The sequence below is a fragment of the Erythrolamprus reginae genome, chromosome 2 (assembly GCF_031021105.1).
Source record: "Erythrolamprus reginae isolate rEryReg1 chromosome 2, rEryReg1.hap1, whole genome shotgun sequence".
NCBI lineage: Eukaryota > Metazoa > Chordata > Lepidosauria > Squamata > Dipsadidae > Erythrolamprus > Erythrolamprus reginae.
The window spans coordinates 332,772,117-332,796,599 of NC_091951.1; the positions used below are offsets into that span (position 1 = coordinate 332,772,117).

Below are 24,483 nucleotides of genomic sequence, written 5' to 3' on the forward strand. Positions count from 1 at the left end.
GAAGGGACTGAGTTAAAAATTAGCATAATAAATAGGTCCCGCCCCCCTGTGGACCCTGGTGGGTCAGTCGATAATAAAACGAAGTCATAGAGTAAGTAACTCAATAACAATTTATTCAACTAATTCAACAGCGGCCGAAGGCCAGAACCAGAAACTTGTGCCCCTGGGCTCTAAAGCCGGGCGGGCTTGGACTCTCTTCGCAGTGCAGCGAGAAGACCGTTCAGGTAGGTTCAACGGTTCTTCTCCACTGCACTGCTCAGAGAGTCCAACATGGGATATACCCAAGGTGAGTTTGCTAGGGCGGGCAGGCTAGACCAGTGGCACCGACTCTTTGCACACCCCCTGCAACACTTTGCGTCCAAAAGCTGCCTCCGCCGAAGCATATGTGCCCAATTTGTAATGCTTAATGAATGTATCGGGAACAGCCCAGGTTGCTGCTCGGCAAATGTCCTCAATCGGAGCCTGGGTAGCCCAGGCAGTCGACACAGCCACGCTCCTTGTGGAGTGTGCCGTGATGCCCGGTGGCAGTGGCATGGAAGATTTTTTGTACACCTCAATGATGCATGTTTTAATCCATCTACTTGCCGTCTTAGGGGAGATTTTTGATCCCTTGGAAGGCAGGGCATACAATATAAACAAAGCCTCTGTTTTTTGAAACGTGCTGGTGCGTCGAATGTATATTTTGAGGGCTTGTCGGACGTCCAACTTGTGCCATTTCAGTGCTAGTGGATGAGTCCCTTGAGCGCAAAAGTTTGGCAGAACGACCTCTTGTGATCGGTGGAAAACAGAATTGACCTTAGTCAAGAAGGTCGGGTCCAGTCTCAAAACAACCCTGTCTGGGTGAAACATGCACAAATCAGGTCTTACTGACAGCGCTGCAATCTCAGACACTCGTCTCGCTGAAGTGATAGCTACAAGGAATATAGTTTTGTAGGATAAGAGCTGCAAAGGGACCTCCCGAAGCGGTTCGAAAGGGGGTCCCATGAGAGCTTGAAGCACCGTGGGCAAGTCCCAAGTCGGAAACCGATGGAGCGTAGGTGGTCGTAGGTTAGCTGCCCCTTTGATAAAATCCCTTATCCAGGGATGGTGCGAGACAGGTTTGGTAAGGTCCAGCTTCAGAATAGTAGCTATGGCCGCCACCTGCCTGCGTAGTGTATTAGGTGCTAACCCTCTGTCCAAGCCTTCCTGTAGGAAGGATAGAAGCTGCACTATGCACGGATTCTGAGGGTCAAATTTATTAGATGTACAGAATGCACAATATGCCGCCCAAGTGGATTGATAGATCCGAGTTGTGGAGGGGCGGCGAGACGCCTGGATAGTGGCAATGACTTTTTCAGGTACTAGTTGCTTCCTCAAGTGGTCCCCCTCAAGTGCCAGGCGGCAAGTTTCCACCACTGAGGATCTGGGTGGGAAACTGCTCCTTGCGTCAGCGATATTCGGTGATGTGGAATGCGCCAAGGGGGAGAGATGGAGAGGGCCCTCAGGTCGGAAAACCACGGTCGTCTGGGCCAATACGGGGCTATCAAGATGATTTCTGCCTGCTCCTGCAGGATCTTGTGTATTACCTTTGGGATGATGCGTACTGGTGGGAACGCATAGAGTAGACCCCACGGCCATGGGCAATATAGTGCGTTGACCTGCTCCGCTCCTGGTGTTGGGAAGCGGGAAAAGAACCTCGGTAGTTGTGTGTTGAGGTTTGTTGCAAAGAGGTCTACCTCTGGCATTCCATACCTGCGTGTGATCTCCTGGAACAAGTCTGTGCCCAAGTGCCATTCCGCCGGATCTATGGTCCTGCGACTCAACCAGTCCGCTTGGGTGTTGGAAATACCTGAGATGTGTTCTGCTTTCAGTGAAATGAGATGCTGTTCTGCCCATCTGAACAGAGTCTGAGCCTCCCGCATAAGTCTGCCCGATCTTGTGCCCCTTTGATGGTTTATGTGAGCACGCGTGGCGACATTGTCTGTCAGAATGAGAACATGCCTCCCCGTTACCTGTTGTGCGAAGTGTAACAGGGCTAGATGGACCGCTCTGAGTTCGAGCAGGTTGATGTTGGGGGTCCCGAAGGTCTTGTGGGGTCCAAAGTCCCTGGGCAACTCCTGAGGGGGAGTGGGCGCCCCATCCTGACAGACTCGCATCCGTTGTTATAGTGATCTCTTGACCAAGAAGGAACGGTGATCCCTGTTGGAGGGCTGGTGAACTCCACCAAGGGAGGGAGCGAAGCACCTCCGCTGTCATTGACACAATTTTGCGTGAATGGCTGGTCCGCTGTTTTTGAAAGGGAATCAAAAACCATTGAAGGGGCCTGGCATGAAGTCTGGCCCAAGGCACGATCTCGACGGAAGAGATGAACATCCCTAGAAGTTGGGACAGCAGAGCCAGAGGGGCTCTCCTCTGGGATAGCAGGTAACCAGACATGTCTCTGATTTTGTTTTGGCGTTCGGCAGAGAGAAAGACCTTGCCTTTCTGAGTGTCTATGTGGGTTCTTAGGTGCAAAAGGCACTGGGTAGGGGTTAGGTGACTTTTCTGATGGTTGATTGTAAATCCGCACCTTTCCAGCGACCGGATGGTCTCTGACAAATCCTCCTCTGCTTGGCTGGGACTGCTGGACAGAATGATGATGTCGTCCAGGTAAGCTAGTATGCGCAGAGGACGCGATCTTAAGTCTGCGGTTAGGATGTCTAGAAGTTTTGTGAAGACCCTTGGAGCTGAGGATAGGCCGAAGGGCATGGCCTTGTACTGGAAGTGGAGGTCCTCTAGACAAAATCTCAGGAATTGTCTGTGCTCCGGATGAACTGGGATGTGCAGGTAAGCCTCCCTCAGGTCGATGGACGTAAGCCAGTCCTGGTGTCGGATTGATGTAAGGATTGATTTCAGCGAATGCATTTTGAATCTGCGGTACTTGACATAAAGATTGAGTTGCCGCAGATTCAGTATCAACCGACACCCCCCGGAAGGTTTGGAGACAATGAATACTATCGAGTAGTATCCTTTGCCCTCCTGCGAAGGAGGAACTCTCTCGATGGCTCCTATCTGTAGTAGATGAGAGACCTCCTGATGTAATAGCTCGGTCTTTTGATGGTGATGCGTCACTGGACAGCGTAAAAATCTGTTTGGCGGTGGATGTGTGAATTCTATTTTGAGACCCTGGGATATGGTCTTTAGCGCCCAGGCGTCTGTAGAGATAGCTTCCCAGGAGCCGGTGAAATACTGAAGGCGGCCACCGATGGGAAGTTGCGTTCCCGAGTCACTTGTTTTTGCGGTAGCCCCCTCGGTTGTTTCCTCTAAAGGGTCGTCGTGACTGCTGGAACTGTCTATTTCTGTCTCCAAAATTTCCTCTGTCAGATCTGTATGATGGCTGATTGTAGACCCCCGGGGCGTATGACCTATTTGTTTGAGAGGCCATAGTGGGGGAATCCGTCCGAAAGGACTGCCTCCTGTAGTACGGTGTTGAACGTCTGTCCTGACGTCTGTAGTTCCTGGGTAAAATCTTCTTTTTATCCTTGTCCTCAATGAGGACATTATCTAAGGAACTACCAAAGAGTTTTTCCCCATCAAAGGGAGCAGAGGCCAGTCTTCACTTCGACTTGGCGTCCGCTTGCCATGAGCGTAGCCACAGGAAGCGTCTGGAAGACAGGTTAGATGCCATGGCTCAAGAGGCAAAACGGGATGCTGAGAGGGTGGCGTCCGCAGAAAATTCTGCCGCCGCTAGCAGCTTGTTAATGTCCTGTCTCAGCCAGCCCTCCTCTGGGCCTAGCTTAGTAAGCATCTCCTGAAGCCACAAAATGGATGCCCGGTTAAAGAATGAGGCTGATGTGGCTGCCTTGAATGCCCAGGCCGACATCTGGTGCGATTTTTTGATCAAACCTTCAGCTCTGCGGTCATCCGGTTTAAGGCCATCTGCCATGTCCGCAGGAACCAGGGCATTTGAGACGAGGCTGGCAACTGGAGCATCCACAGGTGGAAACTGGAGTAAGCTTTCCATTTCTGGATCTAGGGCGTAGAATTTCTTTTCAGAGACTGATGGTCCCAGAGCTACAGTTGGGTGCTTCCATGGTCTTTTGATATTGTTCATGAACAAATCAGAGGAAGGAATAAAGTCTGACTCCTTTTGAGGTTCTGAAAAGAGTCTCTTAGCCGGTTGTATGCCTGCCCCTTGCTCTGTGGCCTGAGGTTGTGTGCCCTGAGCCACTGCTAGCCTTGCCTTATTAAGCAAAATACGATTGAGAAAAGGCCTAAAAAGGCCTGTGAAGGCCTGTGGTTCAGGAGGAGGGCCCTCATCTTCAGATAGGTCATCTGCCGGATCTAAACCTGGTTCTCCTAGCTCCGCCTCATCATGAAAGGACTCGTTGCCTGAGGAAGGGGGAGCGGGGGCCGCCCAGATATTTCTGTGTGATTGCTGTGGGTGAGCCGGTGGTGGAAGCAGAGGGGCTGCTGCTGTTGCATACTGTTGTGCACCTGTAGCTATTCCCTGGGAATATGCTGAGGCAATCATGTCCTGTATGGCTGGGGACATGCGGTGCCAAGTATCTGGGGAAGAACGCAGACCCGCCGCTGTAGGAGTGAAGGTGGCCGAGGGAGCTAGAGGTTGAGGGCTGCAGTGCCATGATGAAGGCATGGGCTGAGTCTCAGGCCTATACAGGGCCTCTGAAATTGGGGCCTCTGACCTGTCTGGTGACCAATCTCTGTCTGTAGCTGAGCCCCTCCCTTCTGGGAGTCTGACAGGAGTAGCAGAGGTGACAGAGCCCAGGGGCTGACCTGTTGTGATGGTAGCCTGGGTCTGTGCCGGTGGTCGCCTCTGCGCTGCCTCCAGTTGCCCTTCCAGGGCCTTGATGCATTTTTCAGCCTCCTTTAAGGCAGAAGAAGAAGACTGGGAGGGCTTAGACCTCGATTTAGAGGCATGAGCCTTATCCTTGGCTTTAGGTACGCCTCCCCCTGATGTGGAGGGTTCGGATCCCAACGACTGGGAGATATCTGCCATAGTTATCACTATCGGATGCCAGGAAACAAGGCCAACTATCCTCCTTGACTGCACGAGGCAAATGAGGCTGTATAAAATGGCGGCCGCAGGAAGTCCTGTATTACTTCCTGTATCCGACCCTGGCAAGTGTCCCAGTAATTTTCGCCCCCAAAATGGCGGGCGGAAGTAATTGCGAGGTCAACACGAAGGTGACTGTAGGGGCAAAATGGCGACGACGCGCCCACGATCGCCCTATCCAAAATGGCGGGCTGGATTTGCCGCTATGCTCCTTGCCCTCCGCCATCGCCTTGGCTCCCGTTTAGAGCAGCCCCGACCTTCTGGAGTCCTTCCTGTGGTCCAGGCACCTTTAGGGGCCTCAAGCACGGAGCGTGAGGTTCGTGGTTTTTTTCCCTTTGTTGTTCCGACTGGGAAGAAAGCCACCGCGGGGAGGTATAGTCCTCAGACAAGGGACCTCCCAAATCTCCTCGGTCTATGGAGCTCTGAGGCTCAGACCGGACATCTGTTGCAGGTTTGCTCCTTGGAGCAGGGACCTGAGTCCAGCGATGAGGGGAATCCTCACGAAGTCTCCTCCAATGTTCCTGAAAGAAAGAAAAAAAGAGGAGGGGGGGGGAAAGGTTAGTATAACAACCAAAATTTTAATTAAAAATCAAATAAAACAACCTATGAGGAAAAAACCCCATAGGGAATAACAACTCTTGTGTCCCTTCACTATGACTGAGTTTTTAAGACTGACCCACCAGGGTCCACAGGGGGGCGGGACCTATTTATTATGCTAATTTTTAACTCAGTCCCTTCCAGTCAGGCTGAACTATACCCATGTTGGACTCTCTGAGCAGTGCAGTGGAGAAAGAGGGATTCTGGAGGAATACAGAATCTCTCTCTGTGTGTGTATGTGTGTGTGTGAGAGAGTGAGAGAGTGAGTGTGTCTTGGTTTACACCACACAGAGCAAGCAAAATATGCTAGAAACAATACAAAACAATATCATCTCTCATTAGGTTTGCAATACGCTTGTGTCCTAACAATCTTATCACCCAAGTTATTTCGCATTGCGTACCCATAATCTTATTAGAATTCAGTCCACACCTTTCTAACCATTTTAACATGTTTCAAAAAGCAAAATAAAACGAGTCTTGTTCAGAACTAAGAGTGGGCTCTGTTTCGGTGAACCTTCTACTGTCCCACCTGGACTGGGGACAGAGTACAGTACAGGGGGTGGACAAACAAATGGAAACACCTTGCAGCTCTTCCGTGGAATCCAGATTTGTGAAGCTCCCTTTGAACGGTTTTTGTGGAAACTGGGTTCTGTACGTGTCTATTGAGCTCTGCAGTGATTTTAGGAGCTGCGGTCTTGCGATGCGCTCTAACAATTCATTTTAGAGTCCGACGGTCTCTCTCAGACGACTTCAACTTTCAACCAGACCTATGCTTGGCTGAGGACATTTTCCCTTCTCTTTCAAAAGCAGTCATTACCTCTTGAAATGCCAAAAATTTGGGCACTTTCTGTTACACTAGCACATGCCATTCGAGTACCAACAATTTGGCCTCTTTGAAAGTCTGAGAGGTCTGCCATTTCTAGAAGGTTATAACCAATTTCCTTAAATTTCTGTAAAAAAAAAAGTAGTTTTAAAAAACATATCAAATAACAGAATTTTTAAAAAAACATTAAAATATGTCAAGTTTTGATTGATTTGAACATGCTCAAACATTATGATGCCAAAAAATCAATTGTTTCCATTTTTCTGTCCACCCCCTGTACATGTATCGTGACATGGCCATGCAAGGCATGTAACTTATATCAGGGCTGTCAAACTCCCAACCCATAGGCTGGATGAGTTATGCGCTGGCCACGCCCATGCCTGGTTTAGCGAAGGGTTGGGGGGAAGTCCTGATATGTCACATGGCGCTGCTCTGACGATGTGAGTTTGACACTTCCGACTTACATCACTGGAGCAGATGCTGGTGCCAAGGCATAACTGAATTATTTGAACAAGGACATCCTGATACCTATCATCATCATTGTACGTGCAATGTATTGGCCCCATAGAAGACTGGTGAGCAGCTAATGCTTATTCCCTTTTGTACAGACAAGAAATACCTGTGTTAATTACTTATAGTATATTTCATTGAATAGCAATAATGTATTATCAAAGTGATAGATCTATAATACACCAAAAATGAGAATGTAACAATGCTAAACAAAATGAATAACTGCATGAAATATTCTTTGAAAAGGGGAAAAAAATGATATAAATAAGAACTTGATAGCCAAGAGAGAAAGGGAGCTTTCGCTCCTATTTTTAACGAAGTGGATTTTTGTACGTTTTTGTACTTTTTCTTTTCTTTTTCTTTCTTCGTTTGTTGTAGCCATGTTGTTCTCTTTGATCCATATACACATTTGTAAATACAAGTCTTGTTTACTTTGCTTTTAACTAATAAAAATATAGATATTTTTTAAAAAGCAATAGCTTATTCGCAATCTAAAAAGAGGCGCTTTTTTATTTAGGAGTTGACCTGTGTCTTGTTACTTTTAAAAACTATAAAATAAATACCTATTTGGTTGGCAAAAAAAGTCTATGCCAATAAACTCTTTTGTTTATCTGTTGAAAAAAATACCTGTGCCGAAAAGATTAACCAATGAAAGCTTTCTTGTGTACAGTGGAACCTCAACATACGAGCAGCTCTACTTGCGAGCAACTCGAGATAAGAGCTTGGGAGGGAGCGTCATTTCCGTTCGCCTCCCGAGCTCACATCCGGGATACGAGCCACGCCTCCCTGACTCTTTCGGCGAAGGAAGGAAGGCAAGGAAGCGCCCGGCTCCTCTCTGCTCGTAGTATCCCACTTGGTAAGCATTCGCTTGGCTTCTGCTTGGGGGTGGGGGGGTCCTTGGCTTCTGCTTGGGGGTGGGGGGGGGCCGTCCCCGCTTTAGGAGCAGCAAAGAAACCACGCGCCGGTTTTGAAAGATCGGAGCCAGCATGGAAAGCTTCCCCAGGCTGGCTCCGATCTTTTAGAACACACGCGCGGCTTTTCCGCTGACTCCTAAAGTGGGGAAGTTCGCCAGGAGTCAGCAAAGAAGCCGCGCGTGTGTTTTAAAACATCGGAGCCGGCATGGGGAGGCTTTCAATCAGCCCCCGAGCCCCCAACCCGGACTCGGGGGTTGATTGAAAGCCTTCCCATGCCGGCTCCGATGTTTTAAAACACACGCGCGGCTTCTTTGCTGACTCCTGGCGAACTTCCCCGCTTTAGGAGTCAGCGGAAAAGCCGCGCGTGTGTTTTAAAACATCGGAGCCGGCATGGGGAGGCTTTCAATCAACCCCCGAGTCCGGGTTGGGGGCTCGGGGGTTGATTGAAAGCCTCCCCATGCCGGCTCCGATGTTTTAAAACACACGCGCGGCTTCTTTGCTGACTCCTGGCGAACTTCCCCGCTTTAGGAGTCAGCGGAAAAGCCGCGCGTGTGTTTTAAAACATCGGAGCCGGCATGGGGAGGCTTTCAATCAACCCCCGAGTCCGGGTTGGGGGCTCGGGGGCTGATTGAAAGCCTCCCCATGCCGGCTCCGATGTTTTAAAACAGACGCGCGGCTTCTTTGCTGACTCCTGGCGAACTTCCCCGCTTTAGGAGTCAGCGAAGAAGCCGCGCGTGTGTTTTAAAACATCGGAGCCGGCATGGGGAGGCTTTCAATCAACCCCCGAGTCCGGGTTGGGGGCTCGGGGGCTGATTGAAAGCCTCCCCATGCCGGCTCCGATGTTTTAAAACACACGCGCGGCTTCTTTGCTGACTCCTGGCGAACTTCCCCGCTTTAGGAGTCAGCGGAAAAGCCGCGCGTGTGTTTTAAAACATCGGAGCCGACATGGGGAGGCTTTCAATCAACCCCCGAGTCCGGGTTGGGGGCTCGGGGGCTGATTGAAAGCCTCCCCATGCCGGCTCCAATCTTTTAAAACACACGCGCGGCTTCTTTGCTGACTCCTGGCGAACTTCCCCGCTTTAGGAGTCAGCGAAGAAGCCGCGCGTGTGTTTTAAAACATCGGAGCCGGCACGGGGAGGCTTTCAATCAACCCCCGAGTCCGGGTTGGGGGCTCGGGGGCTGATTGAAAGCCTCCCCATGCCGGCTCCGATGTTTTAAAACACACGCGCAGCTTCTTTGCTGACTCCTGGCGAACTTCCCCGCTTTAGGAGTCAGCGGAAAAGCCGCGCGTATGTTTTAAAACATCGGAGCCGGCATGGGGAGGCTTTCAATCAACCCCCGAGTCCGGGTTGGGGGCTCGGGGGCTGATTGAAAGCCTCCCCATGCCGGCTCCGATGTTTTAAAACACACGCGCGGCTTCTTTGCTGACTCCTGGCGAACTTCCCCGCTTTAGGAGTCAGCGAAGAAGCCGCGCGTGTGTTTTAAAAGATCGGAGCCGGCATGGGGAGGCTTTCAATCAGTCCCCGAGCCCGGGTTGGGGGCTCGGGGGCTGATTGAAAGCCTCCCCATGCCGGCTCCGATATTTTAAAACACACGCGCGGCTTCTTTGCTGACTCCTGGCGAACTTCCCCGCTTCAGCCGACGTCTTTTCCCCTCAGCCCTCGGGCTTGCACGCATTAATCGCTTTTACATTGTTTCCTATGGGAAACAATGTTTCGACATACGAGCTTTTCGACGTGCGAGCCTCCTTCCGAAACCAATTAATTTCGTAAGTCGGGGTTCCACTGTATCTCAAATTCCTCCACATGGCACTTAAAAGTTTTATTTGACAGAGCTTTGCGAATTGTACCCTGGTGTTTTATTCGATTGCTTCTTCTCTGTATTCTTATTTGTCGCTATGTCAGCAATCTAATTCAACCCCTATCAATGGAAGGGGAATAATGGGTCCCTAAGAGCAATATTCTGATAAACGGAAGGGCACTCCCAAGATATTGGCAGGATGTTATCACAACATCCCCAGGTGCTCTCTGACCACCAATTCGGCATCAAAATTGCATTGACTGCCTCTCCTCCCACAACTGAAAAATATGAAACATCGATTCATGGCTTAGGGTGAGAATTGTTTGTACCCGCTATAAGTAAGTTATTTTAGAAAAGTCCTTACCGGATTGGGATCCCGATACAAATTCATTCCTTTGAATGAATGGCATTTGTAATTGCAACGCCATCACTCTACTAAACAAATAATTCCCTCAACACTGTCAGACGTTCTACTAAATCTGCACTTCTATTCTACTAGTTTTTCTCATCATTCCTATCACCCATTTCCTCCCATGTTGACTGTATGATTGTAACTTGTTGCTTATATCCTAAGATTTTTATTAATATTGCTTCTTCATTGCTTATTTGACCCCTATGACAATCATTAAGTGTCGTACCACATGATTCTTGACAAATGTATATTTTATTTTATGTATGCTGAGAGCATATGCACCAAGACAAATTCCTTGTGTGTCCAATCACACTTGGCCAATAAAATTCTATTCTATTCTATTCTAAACCGTTCTCCCCAACACACACATAAACCATTTTTCCCCAGTCAACTACAATCTGGCTCCTCATTTTACTGACTTTGGAAGGATGGAAGGTTGAGTCAACGTTGAGCCAGTCAGGACTGAACTCCTGGCAGTGAGCAGAGTTAGCCTGCAATACTGCATTTTAACCACTGTGCCACCATGGTTCTTATGTGAGAAAGACCCTGGGAGACATGGTGAAGAGATGCTGAAACAGTCAAATAAAACCCTGGGAGACATGGTGAAGAGATGCTGAAACAGTCAAATAAAAGACATCACAGCCCTCAGTTGTATAGTGGGCACAGCAAGAGTCTTATGTTATAAGCCGCCCTGAGTCTCTGGAGAAGAGCAGCCTATAAATCGAAATAATAAATAAATAAATATAATAAATAAAAGGGGACCTCTCTAATTTCTTGGGCTCTAAATGAGACAGCAGAGGAGCCTTACTTTCATATTTGCAAGACTTGGTTAATGTAGCTTTACAATAAAGCAGAATTAGCTTATCTGATCTTGTTTCCTGTCTGGTTTATCCGGTAATGCTGACATCAATTTTGCAAGTCTCAAAGTGCAATAGCGTGCAATTTTCTTTACAGCCCAAGAAACTAGGAAGGGTCCCTTCTGAGATTCTTGCCCTTCCCACTATCAGGTTGGGGACCATGTTGTCTCTTAGGCAGCGTTTCCTTATTCCATTCTCCCCCATACCAGATTTCCTGCATACCATTACAGATTCCAAGGACCTTCCGTTTTTGATCCTGGATGGCTGCACACTGTCTTACATAGACCTTGTGCACAGTTTGGGGGATCCTCCTAGACATTTGGGTGGTAGCTGAGGAGCAGATAGCAGCTGTGATTAGAAGAGCCTTTGCTCAACTTTGGGTTCTTTCCCCAATAGACATACATGCACAAAAAGGAGAGAAAGAAAACATACGTAGACACATCAATTTCACCCTGCTTGTTTCCCTTGTTTATTTGCAAAATGTTTCAATTAACATTTCATTATAAGACTAAATCTTAAGAGTCAGGAAAAGAGCTCAAGCAAGAAGCTCCTCCAACAAGAAAAAGATACGCAAGGTCTCACAATTTAACAGACCCTCGCGATGCAAAGCTTTAGAGATCCCTGTTAGATCCCAATTGTCCTTAGGCTAATTTTATTCATCACTAATAAGGTAAGCCAGTGAGACAGTTACACTAAATCCTGAACTCTCCTGTTTCCCCATGAAGTTAAACAGTGAAGGAAGAACTTGGGGGAAGGGACAGTCTTTGAATTTCTCCAGAAAGAACAACTGTTGTATGCAGAAGTGGCTTTCCTCTGGTTTGCACCGGTTCGACAGAACCGGTAGCAAACCACTGGTGATGTCACGGTGATGTCAAGGAGTCAGTTCTGTCAGTGCTGGTCCATAAATGCTGCTATATTTGGGGGGTGGGAGTGGAATTTTTTTGCTGATTTTTTCCCCTTCTACGCATGTGCAGAAGCCAAGTTTCGGGCATTGTGCATGTGCTGCCATCTTGGGGGTTTTTTCGGGGGGATTTTGGAGAATTTTCAGCAGCGTGGGAGGAAGTGAACCAGTGGCGAGGTAAGTTAGAACCCACCCCTGGTTGTATGGGAGGCAAAGAAAAAAACCCTCAAAACATACCCAATATCCTAGCTTGAAAACGTCTAGGATACAGGTAGAAATCTAACAGTTTTACAAATGAAAGGTTGCAAGTTGGTAACCTATCCAGAAGGCCAATAGTTCTGCAGAGTTTAAGTTTAGGTTAAGGTAACCCTCTATCTCGCAAGTACTAGAAAGGGAAAGGCATTTTTGTTATTTCAGCTTTTCTGCTGTGACTCTGATTGGGAATGAATGGGAAGTTAGTGGCACAGATTGCCACTAGAATGCAAACGTTGCAAGAGAACCCATAGAATAGAAGAACTAACTTTGCAGAGGTTCGGCCATATAGAAACTGAGCTGGAAATAATTATCTCAGATCTCCAACACCACTGATCTTGTATGAACATAGAGGCCTGGTTTCAGAGTGGTACGCAATCTAGAACAGTGAAGGTGAACCTTTTTTTCTTCAGGTGCCGAAAGAGCGAGTGACATGCGCCAGTGACCACACCCATAATTCAATGCCTGGGGAGGGCAAAACCAGCTTCCCCTGCAGGCAGGAAACAGCCTGTTCCCCAACTTCTGGTGGGCCCAATAGGCTCGTGTTTCGCCCTCCCCAGGCTCCCAAGGCTTCCCTGGAGCCAGGGGAGGGTAAAAACACCCTTCCCCATCCACTTGGAGGCTCTCTGGAAGCCAAAAACGGCCTCCCAGAGCCTCTTTGCGAGCCAAAAGTCAGCTGGCCATCACACACATGTATATTGGAGCTAAGCTAGGGCAACAGCTTGCTTGCCAGCATATATGGCATGCTACCTGTAGCACCTGTGCAATAGGTTCGCCATCACTGATCTAGAATATGCTCCAGCTGGAGGTAAGTTCTGATCCCATTCTCCTAGTCTTTTGAAAAGCTTGAAAACTTGGCTTGCCACCTGATCTGAAGACCTGATAGGGTCTGCTACTTTGGGAGTGGCAAATGGGGTGGAGATGATCCCTACTCCCGGCTAACTATCATTTTCATTTTTAAGTTTTACTTTTTAATTCTCCTAATTTTCATTGCTCTCTATTCTTTTTATACTTTTTATTATATCGTAAGCTATCTAGCGTTGTTGTATCCATGAGAGGGATGGCATAAAAAATTTATTATTAATCCTCCTCTTCCTTGGAATAGTTCCTCGGACAATAGCAGTATGTTTGGGCTACATGATTTTATAAAACAGAATCACCTGCTTCTTTACATTGTTTGTCTGGGCATATGAAAGCCAAAAAGCTTTGCTACTGATGTTCTAATTTGTACTGCATGCTACCAGGAATGAGTCAGACGTCTTGATTTTAGTGCTCAAAGTGCCTATCTGTTTGGGGGCAGGCAAAAAGCAAGATGCATGCCACATCTACAGGTGAAACTTGAAAAATTAGAATATTGTGCAAAAGTTCATTTATTTCAGTAATGCAACTTAAAAGATGAAACAAATATATGAGACTCATTACATGCAAAGCAAGATGACTCAAACCATGATTTGTCATAATTGTGATGATTATGGGGTACAGCTCACAAAAACCCCTAACCTCTAATTAAGCCATAACACCTGCAAAGGGTTCCTGAGCCTTTAAATGGTCCCTGAGTCTGGTGCAGTAGAATCACAACCATGGGAAAGACTGTTAAGCTGACCCTTGTGCAGAAACCCATCATTGACACCCTACATAAGGAGGGAAAGCCTAAAAAGATAATTGCAACTGATTAGAGTGAAACAGTTTGAACCTGGAATACTGCAGCTTTTCACAATATTCTACATTTTCTGATTGTGGATTTGGGGTTTTCATGAGCTGTGCCTCATAATCATCACAATTAATAATAATAATAATAATAATAATAATAATAATAATAATAATAATGATGATGATGATGTATTAGATTTGTATGCCGCCCCTCTCCGAGGACTCGGAGCGGCTCACAACAAATAAAACATCATATACAAATCCAATGTTAAAACAGTCTTTTAAAAAAACCCTATTAAAAACAGTCATACCACCCAAACACACCATCCATAAAGTCAAAGGCAGCTAAGGATATATCAGTTCCTCCATGCCTGGCGACATAGATGAGTTTTCAAAAGTTTGTGAAAGGCAAGGAGGGTGGGGGCAGCCCTAATCTCCGGGGGGAGCTGATTCCAGAGGGCCGGGGCCACCACAGAGAAGGCTCTTTCCCTGGGTTCCGCCAGACGGCATTGTTTCATTGACAGGACCTGGAGAAGGTCAACTCTGTGGGACCTAATCGGTTGCTGGGATTCGTGCGGCAGCAGGCAGTGCTGGAAGTATTCTGGTCCGATGCCATGTAGGGCTTTATAGGTCACAACCAACTATAGGTCATAACCAATTATGACAAATCATGGCTTGAACTATCCTGCGTTGCATGTAATGAGTCCCTCTCATATATTAGTTTCCCCTGTTAAATTGCATTACTGAAATAAACTTTTGCACGATATTCTAATTTTTCGAGTTTCACCATTATACCCAGCAAACAAGCCACAATATTTATTGGTAGCAGCGTTTTGACCCACAATGAATTGCAAGATGCGTAGGCTGTATTAGAAGCTACTATCCACCTCCCTTGGAACAACATGCTATATTTCTCCTCTGGTTTTTGTCAGTTTTGCAAGTGGCACAGCTTTCACCTTTCAAACCACACCTTCGGTTTGCTCAGCTTAATCTCATAAAAGATCTCTGAACAATCTGCTCTGTTGATTTTTTTTCTTTACTCTTAAAAGATAAGGTTTTTATTTGCAATGTCATTTCTTTTATGTGGTTTGGAGGAATGTTTTATGGGAAGGGCTTTTCAATTCAATGACAATATTTACTCCTGCCCAGCTGAATGAGAAACCCAGGAGGAGGGAACAGAAAGCAAATTCTTAGCTTTGGGTTCAAATAATAGGTGCACCAAATTTGGGCGTTAACATTTCCACTGCTACCAACCCATATCTTGAAAGTATGTCTTACTTTATTTGCCACACAAATAGGATGTACTGTAGGTTTCTCCCACTAAGGTATACATTCAATTCCTCCAATGGATGTATATGTTTTGGTTTCAGTGAGTCACATATCTCCTATACCTTTCCTCTATTCCTATATCTCTTCTTCTATTCTTTCATTGATATATTCTATTCCTATATCTTCTTTTCTATTATTTCTTAGATATATTTTACTATGAGTATCTCCTCTATAACCTTCATCGTGTATTTTACTATATATACCCACTAAAACCCTCATTGTGTATTGGACAAAATAAATAAATAAATAAATAAATAAAATCCTGAGAGGTCAGTAAGGGGCGTTCATAAGTGCACCAGCATGCCTTCCGTCCCCTTCTGTCCTAATGTTTCCCTCTTACTAGTATAGTGGTACCTCTACTTATGAACTTAATTCGTTCCGTGACCAGGCTCTTAAGTAGAAAAGTTTGTAAGAAGAAGCAACTTTTCCCATAGGTATCAATGTAAAAGCAAATAATGTGTGCGATTGGTGAAACCACAGGGAGGGTGGAGGCCCTATTTCCTCCTAGGAGTTTCCTAGAGAGGCCCCATGGAGGCTTCTCCCCATCTTTTCTGGCCTTGTTTCCTCCCAGGAGATTCCTAGAGAGGCCCCACAGAGGCTTCTCCCTGCCTTTTCCAGCTACAGTTTCGGAGGCTTGGGTTTGTAAGTGGAAAATGGTTCTTGAGGAGAGGCAAAAAATACTTGAACACCCGGTTCTTATCTAGAAAAGTTTGTAATTAGATGCATTCCTAGGTAGAGGTACCACTGTATTATGTATATAAACATTGTTATATCTTTGTATACTACCAATATGTACTTGACAAAATAAATAAATAAAATAAATGTCCCCCTCTAGTGCAATTTGCTCTACAGCAAAATGCATTTGTCACAGATGAAAGCTGTTATACCTGGATAATACTTATATTAGGGAAGCTGGCCTTGTTTACAAGTTTGCTTCCAGGTGTTCATTATTCCCTATAAGCCTAGGTTTTGGTTAAAGCGACACCATGCAGCAGGGCTGTTGAACTCGCGGACTGGTGGGCTGGATGCAGGGATGGGCTACTGCCTAGATGGGGGGGTATACAGTGGGGTAGCTAAAATGGGGCTCCACCCCAGAGCACCCAATTTGCACTGAAAGATGTTGGAAGAAAATGCAGGGCGTCCTGCATAAGCCATGCCCACGGCATGGTAGTAAAAAGTTTGGTAGCTCTTCACTGGATGGATGTCTCACGCGCTGGCCACGCCCATGCCCAGTTTAGCAAAGGGTGGGAAAAGTCACAATATGTCACATGATGCTGCTGTGATGTGAGTTTGACACCCCTGTCCTACAGAATAAAATCTGCCTGTCCAATATGAGCTAACCTGTTCTGCCGGGCTCCATGGCATGAGCCTCCTGAAAATTCAAGGATACAAATTTCAGACACACATACCCGAAAGCCCCAAAACAATGTTCCTTATCACAAAAATTCAAAAGAAACAAAGCACCCCTTTTGTATTGCAAAGAGCACTCGTCCCAAAACAACCTGGTAGTCTGTACAATCCCCTCAATCACAGCCCTCCTTCTTCCATGAAGTGAAACACACACACTTTGCTTTGGTTTCAAAGTCGTGAAAAATCAACAGACAGCAAGGCACAGTCCTGAAGAACAACCATTAGATAATCTTCCACAAAGGCCCAAGCCAAGCACGCTGCTATTTATATCAGCAGCTCTAATTACTGGAGCCCCACCCAAACACAGGTGGCCTCTCTTATCTCCTGTAATATTTCCTCAATTGGTCTCTTCTATGCATAGGTCTGTGCCTGCGTGGGTCTAACACTTCCTCATCCGAATCAAGCGAAGATAATGGAGATTGGCTTCCTGGGCTGTGTGCCAAGCCCCCCTCTTCCAAGTCACCCCCACCTTCTTCTTCGTCCGAGGAAACTGCACTACCTGACTGTCGGCAATAAAACAGGCCTATGACATGTTGATGTTTCCCCTGCATCCACCTCCACATTCCTTGGGGCAGGAGCTGGGCCAGAGCCAACCACAACATAACCCAAGTACAATATCCCATACTTGGATGTAGGCCCATTTCAAAAGAGGGGTTTGCAAGTAACAAGTCTTGCAAGCCCCTCTTTTGAAATAGTTTACTTCTTCCTGAGATCTCAATAGCTCTTTCTTCACTGAGAAGATTTAAAGCTCTTAAAAAGGCTCTTTTCTACCACTGAGGACAATGTTCTTGAGTTTCTGGTTTTAGTGGCAGATTTACTGCTGGCCAATGGCAGAGGTATGTTCACTGACAGGTAATGTGGATAGGATCTTATGCTTTTTAGAGTATTTAGAGTATTATTTCAGTGGTTTGGTTTGATGTTTCTTTGGTTTAATGTTTCTTAAGTTTCTTAATTGCGTTGCTGATGGGGGATGACATCTAGAACAGTGTTTCCCAACCTTGGCAACTTGAAGATATTTGGACTTCAACTCCCAGAATTCCCCAGCCAGCGAATGCTGGCTGGGGAATTCTGGGAGTTGAAGTCCAGATATCTCCAAGTTGCCAAGGTTGGGAAACACTGATCTAGAAGACTACCATAAATTGAAATATATTTATTTAGATATATTTATTTCCAGCTCTGATGGGATTAAAAAAGCAAGAATGAAAGTGTTCTTTTTCAATCTCTGCTTTTCTGAACACATAAAGAAGTTCTCTAATTTTTACGAGAAGATCCAAGGTTGACAGGCCTGGCTCTTACAATCATCTTGCTTGTTATTTACAAATATTGGTCCATGGGAAAAGAGAGATTGAACAAACTTTATATGGGGCGGAAGCTCAAGGTAAGAAATAACGATCTTCAAAAGGTTTGTCCAACTGTTAATTCTCAGGGAACCGTTATGATATGCCTATTCATAATATAATTAGTCCCAGGGCAATTCAGATTTTAAAGATCATGATACTGGAGGCAGGCAATAGTGGCTCAACTTCAGGCAGGAATTTGAAGACCAAACTGAACCCAACTTCATTATAGAGGAAAAGTATCACTAATATGATACCTCTTTATTACACAAAGTACAGAAACGAAATATTAAAGCTGTTTATTGATTGGCAACTGAAATAACAATGGATGGCAATGGCCCAACAAAAGTAATCCTGTTTTTTTGGTTCCTAACTTTTCTCTTATTTTTCATAGAAAATTTGTATTTGTATTTATTAGATTTGTATGCCGCCCCTCTCCGAAGACTCAGGGCGGCTAACAACAATAAAAAAGACAATGTGAACAAATCTAATATTAAAAATAATCTAAAAAACCCCAATTTAAAGAACCAATCATACATACAAGCATACCATGTATAAATTCTATAAGCCTAGGGGGAAGGGAAAATTTCAATTCCCCCATGCCTGACGACAGAGGTGGGTTTTAAGGAGCTTGCGAAAGGCAAGGAGGGTGGGGGCAATTCTGATATCTGGGGGGAGCTGGTTCCAGAGGGTTGGGGCCGCCACAGAGAAGGCTCTTCTCCTGGGTCCCGCCAAACGACATTGTTTAGTCGATGGGACCTGGAGAAGGCCAACTCTGTGGGACCTAACTGGTCGCTGGGATTCGTGCGACTGGGTACATGGCTTGAGACAGCAAAATCACTTAGCCAGTCATCCTTCAGTGCCTCTCCTTCACAGAGTAGAGCCCTGGTATGTAGTGGAGGCTACTACGTGCTACTATTCTTACCACTACTACTGCTACCATCAATAACTACTGCTGCTACTAGAAGCCTAGATACTTTCTATTTCAAAAGAAGAATACTTACAGGAAGTTTGTACCCCTGGTAGTTAGTAATTAAGTCTTGAATGAAGGGGTGCTTCAAAAGGAGTTCGATTTTGATGGGCTGCAGATCTTCAGAGCCAAGATCCTTGTATACCTTAATAAAATGCTTCGAAAATAAATGAAGAGAGCTTACTTTATTGGTAAATAAACCAACTTAATAAACAACAAGCAGTATATAAATCAAATAAATAAGTATACGAATACCACTATAATAGGCAGAATTGTCCTGGGTAAGTATAATAGTAAGTGTCTCGTTTTCAGCTTCACAACTTGATCATTAATACTGAAGTAGGGAAAGGAGTGACTTTTCTGGCCAGCACTGATGTTGCCACAAGACCTAGTTGTTGCTTAGAACAGTGTTTCCCAACCTTGGCAACTTGAAGATATTTGGACTTCAACTCCCAGAATTCCCCAGCCAGCGAATGCTGGCTGGGGAATTCTGGGAGTTGAAGTCCAGATATCTCCAAGTTGCCAAGGTTGGGAAACACTGATCTAGAAGACTACCATAAATTGAAATATATTTATTTAGATATATTTATTTCCAGCTCTGATGGGATTAAAAAAGCAAGAATGAAAGTGTTCTTTTTCAATCTCTGCTTTTCTGAACACGTAAATAAGTTCTCTAATCTTTATGAGAAGATCCAAGGTTGACAGGCCTGGCTCTTATAATTTGTTTTTGGCCTCAATCATCCTGCTTGTTATTTACAGATATTGGTCCATGGGTCTTCAGGGAAAAGAGAGATTGAACAAACTTTATATGGGGAGGAAGCTCAATGCTGGCTGGGGAATTCTGGGAGTTGAAGTCCAGATATCTCCAAGTTGCCAAGGTTGGGAAACACTGATCTAGAAGACTACCATAAATTTAAATATATTTATTTAGATATATTTATTTCCAGCTCTGATGGGATTAAAAAAGCAAGAATGAAAGTGTTCTTTTTCAATCTCTGCTTTTCTGAACACGTAAATAAGTTCTCTAATCTTTATGAGAAGATCCAAGGTTGACAGGCCTGGCTCTTATAATTTGTTTTTGGCCTCAATCATCCTGCTTGTTATTTACAGATATTGGTCCATGGGTCTTCAGGGAAAAGAGAGATTGAACAAACTTTATATGGGGAGGAAGCTCAATGCTGGCTGGGGAATTCTGGGAGTTGAAGTCCAGATATCTTCAAGTTGCCAAGGTTGGGAAACACTGGCTTAGAAGATGTGGTAGCAGAGCACATGTCCTTATCTGTAGCACAGAACACTACAGTGCAATTTTTATATTAGTCCTGTAAATTGGATATCTATTTCCCTGGAAGAATCACACATCAAAGCATGCCAGTTATCATATAATAAAAGCCATGATCAAATAAAGACTTCATAACTGCAAATGTAATATATGATGATCAGGGGAGATTCATAAAATATCATTGGAGAGACAGAGCACGAAGATGTGAAACATAATTTATTCAACAACACTCTTATCGTGACTTGCTTAAAGTTTGGTTAGATTATTGTTGATCCAACAGAACGGCTTTACTAATGAGTTCCAACTGGGTAAAAATAAATAGATTGACGATCTCTTGTTTATGTTTATTAGATTTGTATGCCGCCCCTCTCAGTAGACTCTTCTACTACATTCTGCATAGCTCTAATACGGAATCACACAACTGCCCCGAGTTTGTGGAGAGGGTCGGCATATAAATCCAATAAATCTATTCTAAATCTAATCTCCATATGCATATGTCAGTGATGGCGAACCTTTTTTTTTCTTGGGTACCAAAAGAGCGTGAATGTGTGCTATTGCATATGCATGAGTGCCCACATCCATAATTCAATGCCTGGGGAGGACTAAAACAGCCCCCCCCCAGAGGCCCTCTGGAGACCGGAAATGGCCTGTTTCCCAACTTCTGGTGGGGCCAGTAGGTTTGAGTTTCACCCTCCCCAGGCTCCAAAGGCTTCCCTGTGTTTTAACCCTCTCCCATCCTCCCGGAGGCTCTCTGGAAGCCAAAAATGCCCTCCCAGAGCCTCTGTGCAAGCCAAAAATTAGGTGGCTGGCACACACATGCACTTGGAGCTGAGCTACGGCAATGGCTTGCGTGCCACAGATAGGGCTCCGCATTCCAGCTCCGCCCCGCTGTGCCATAGGTTCGCCATCACTGGTATATGTATATGCATATACATATTTTTCTTGCCTGCAAGTTCAAGAGCTGTAATCTGATCCTATTTCAGAAGCAGTACAACGGCTAGTCAAACTTACCCCATTTCCTTAAATGTCAGTAATTGAGATGCTGCTTGCTTCAAACATTGGGATAAAAGAAGTATAGGAATATAATTAATGGAGCTATGAGCTAATTAACCAACCTCATAATGATCCTCTTCGGTCAGATAACTACTAAATCTGTGGTTGTCAAAAGCTTTGCTTGTTTCATACTGGAATACATGGAGAAGTGTAGCCAGAGAGATGTGTCCTTCACTGCTGAAACATAGGGCTTCCTCCTCTTTCTCTTTCTCTTCCCTCTCTTCTTCCTCTTCTTCCTCCCCTTCTTCATCAGCCTCCTCCTCTGCCATTTCATCAAGAGCAGCAGTGTTTATGAGCTCCTCTGCAGATGATGTATACTAAGAAAGACAAGCGAAAGACAACATAAGGGGTTTTTTGGGGGGAGGGGGGGCTAACCTTTTTGGCACCAAATGCCGACACTTGTGCACCCCTGCATGTCCCCGCGCATGTTCACAACCCAATGCATGCCCTATCCCTGTGACCCCCCCATGCATGCATATGCGGCCCCCTGGATGCACCCGCTCTAACGCATGTTTGCATGTCTCCCATATAAATAGATTTCACTACTGGTTAAAATAATAGATATTCCTCTGTGTGAATGAAATCTTTGTGAACTCTATTAAGCTGCAGAAGCCTTACCATACAACTCTAAAAATGTGACTCTTTTTCAATCAGTTTAAGTGGCATTGCATTCTTGTCAACAATTTTAGAATATTGTCAAGATGTCTACTGAAATATGCTTAGTGTGCTTTGCTGAACTAAGCTTTTCAGGTTTTCTTGAAGATAGCCCAGTGGTTAAGACACCAGGCTAGAAAACCAGGAGACCATGAATTCTAGTCCCATTTTAGGTAAGAAGGCTGGCTACCACAGAGAACTGAACATAACTAATCAATATGAGCGATGGAAAGAAAGCCTGACTACCAAGCACTGCATTCTTGTTACTATCTGTTCTAATGGTATATTAACTGGACTTAAATACTATTTATTGTGTATATTGCACATGCATCCTGCCATTGCTCCAGAAACTCTGGGTAGCAGATAAAATGATACATCAGAAGAGGCTGGCTTTATGGAACATATATATATGTGTGTGTGTGTGTGTGCATATAGATACACAGTGGTACCTCTACCTACAAACCCCTCTAGTTACGAACTTTTCTAGATAAGAACCAGGTGTTCAATATTTTTTTGCCTCTTCTCAAGAACAATTTTCCACTTATAAACCCGAGCCGCCCAAACTTTAACCAGAAAAGGCAGGGAGAAGCCTCCGTGGGGCTTCCCTAGGAATCTCCTGGGAGGAAAGAGGGCTGGAAAAGGCAGGGAGAAGCTTCTGTGGGGGCTCTCTAGGAATCTCTGGGAGGAAACAAGGCTGGAAAAGGTGGGGAGAAGCCTTCATGGGGCTTCCCTAGGAATCTCCTGGGAGGAAAGAGGGCTGGAAAAGGCAGGGAGAAGCCTCTGTGGCGGCTCTCTAGGAATCTCTGGGAGGAAACAGGGCTGGAAAAGGTGGGGAGAAGTCTCAGTGGGGCCTCTCTAGGAATCCCCTGGGAGGAAACAGGGCCTCCACCCTCCCTGTGGTTTCCTCAATGACACGCATTATTTGATTTTACATTGATTCCTATGGGAAAAATTGCTTCTTCTTACAAACTGATCCTGGAACGAATTAAGTTCGTAAGTAGAGGTATCACTGTATATAGTAATCCCTCGCTACTTCGTGGTTCATCTTTTGCGGATTCGCTACTTCACGGGTTTTCAAAACGGGCTTAAATCCATTAAATCCATTGAAAATTTTAAATCCATTAAAAATTCATAAAATTCTTCTACAGTACTACTGTGCTCTATTAAAGAAAACGTTGGGATATCACATGTAGTTCCAGCTAAGTAACATTATAGAATGACTGTTTAATGCAAAGGGTGGGTTTTAAAAGTCCAAATACATTAAAAAATATCTTTCCTCCACGGAAATTCGTTTTTCACGGGTAAGTCTTGGGACGCATCCCCCACGAAAAACGAGGGATTGCTATATCCCAATATATATATATATTTCACCAACTAAATCAAGATACAATTTTTATTATCAAGATTTTTTTTTACCATTTGAGGAAGAGAAAAGTGTTTGTCCCTCTTCCTTTGAATATGTATCCCTGTTGCGACACTAAGGGCTCGATAGACACCATCTGCAGCATCAGGGTAAGAGGCAAAGTAGAGCAGCATGTCAGTGTAGTTGAGTTGAGGAGGGTCTTTTTCAGGATCAGCAAATAAAGTGAACAAAAACTGCAAAAAGAAACAGCTCTATTAATTAATGAACTGTATTGGATATTTTGCTTAATCACAATTCAGTATAGATGTGGCTAAGGTGGGGAACCTAGTCTACGCGTTTACTGTGATACTAAACATCTTTACATTATTACTATTACTATTACTATTACTATTATTATTATTATTATGTCAGTACAACACAGCAAACGGGGTCACTATGCTGGATTTCGTATTTCATCACCAGTCGGGCGCTTCCCAAGCACCTAGGATTGTGTGATGTAGCGGCGAATTATGTTTGCCGATCCCAATAAAGCGGCCTTTTGCAATTGACAGATGGAGATTTTGTCAATTCCGATGGTTTTCAAATGTCTGCTGAGATCCTTTGGTACTGCGCCCAGCGTGCCAAGTACCACTGGGACCACTTTCACTGGCTTATGCCAGAGTCATTGTATCTCGATTTTTAGATTTTCGTATTTCACTAATTTCTCTAGCTGCTTCTCCTCAATTCTGCTGTCTCCTGGGATTGCGATGTCGATGATCCATACTTTCTTTTTCTCCACGATCACAATGTCTGGTGTGTTATGCTTCAGAATTCGGTCAGTCTGAAGTCGGAAGTCCCACAGTAGTTTTGCTTGCTCATTTTTGACCACTTTTTCGGGCTTATGATCCCACCAGTTCTTTGCCACTGGTAAATGGTAGTTCCGGCACAAGTTCCAGTGGATCATCTGTACCACAGCATTATTATTATTATTATTATTATTATTATTATTATTATTATTATTATTATTATTATTTAGATTTGTATGCCACCCCTCTCCGAAGACTCAGGCGACTCACAGGATACAATATAAAACAGTGAATAAAAGACAAATCTAATTAATTAAAAAACTATGCAAGCTAAAAACCCAGTATATTAAAATCAATCAAACAATTCAACCCAATCACAGCCATATATCACATTTATTAGCCAGGGGATCTAGATCTAATTGCCCCAAGCCTGGCGACATAAGTGAGTATTCAGACTCTTGCGAAAGGCAAGGAGGGTGGGGGCAGTGTGAATCTCTGGGGGGAGCTGATTTCAGAGGGCCGGGGCCCCCACAGAGGAGGCTCTTCCCCTAG

The 24,483-nt window shown here is 45.1% G+C and overlaps 1 protein-coding gene across 7 annotated transcripts in view; it reads right to left on the minus strand.

The window, feature by feature from the left end:
• SPEF2 (sperm flagellar 2) overlaps positions 1–24,483 on the minus strand; it is a 169,819-nt gene that overhangs the window by 1,731 nt on the left and 143,605 nt on the right. For all 7 annotated transcript variants that reach the window (XM_070743453.1, XM_070743450.1, XM_070743449.1 and 4 more), the window contains 3 exons: positions 23,200–23,379; positions 21,192–21,446; positions 18,832–18,954 (listed from right to left, as the gene is read on the minus strand). In XM_070743453.1, coding sequence (XP_070599554.1) covers positions 18,832–18,954; positions 21,192–21,446; positions 23,200–23,379 — 558 coding nt within the window. The remainder of the gene's footprint in view (positions 1–18,831; positions 18,955–21,191; positions 21,447–23,199; positions 23,380–24,483) is intronic.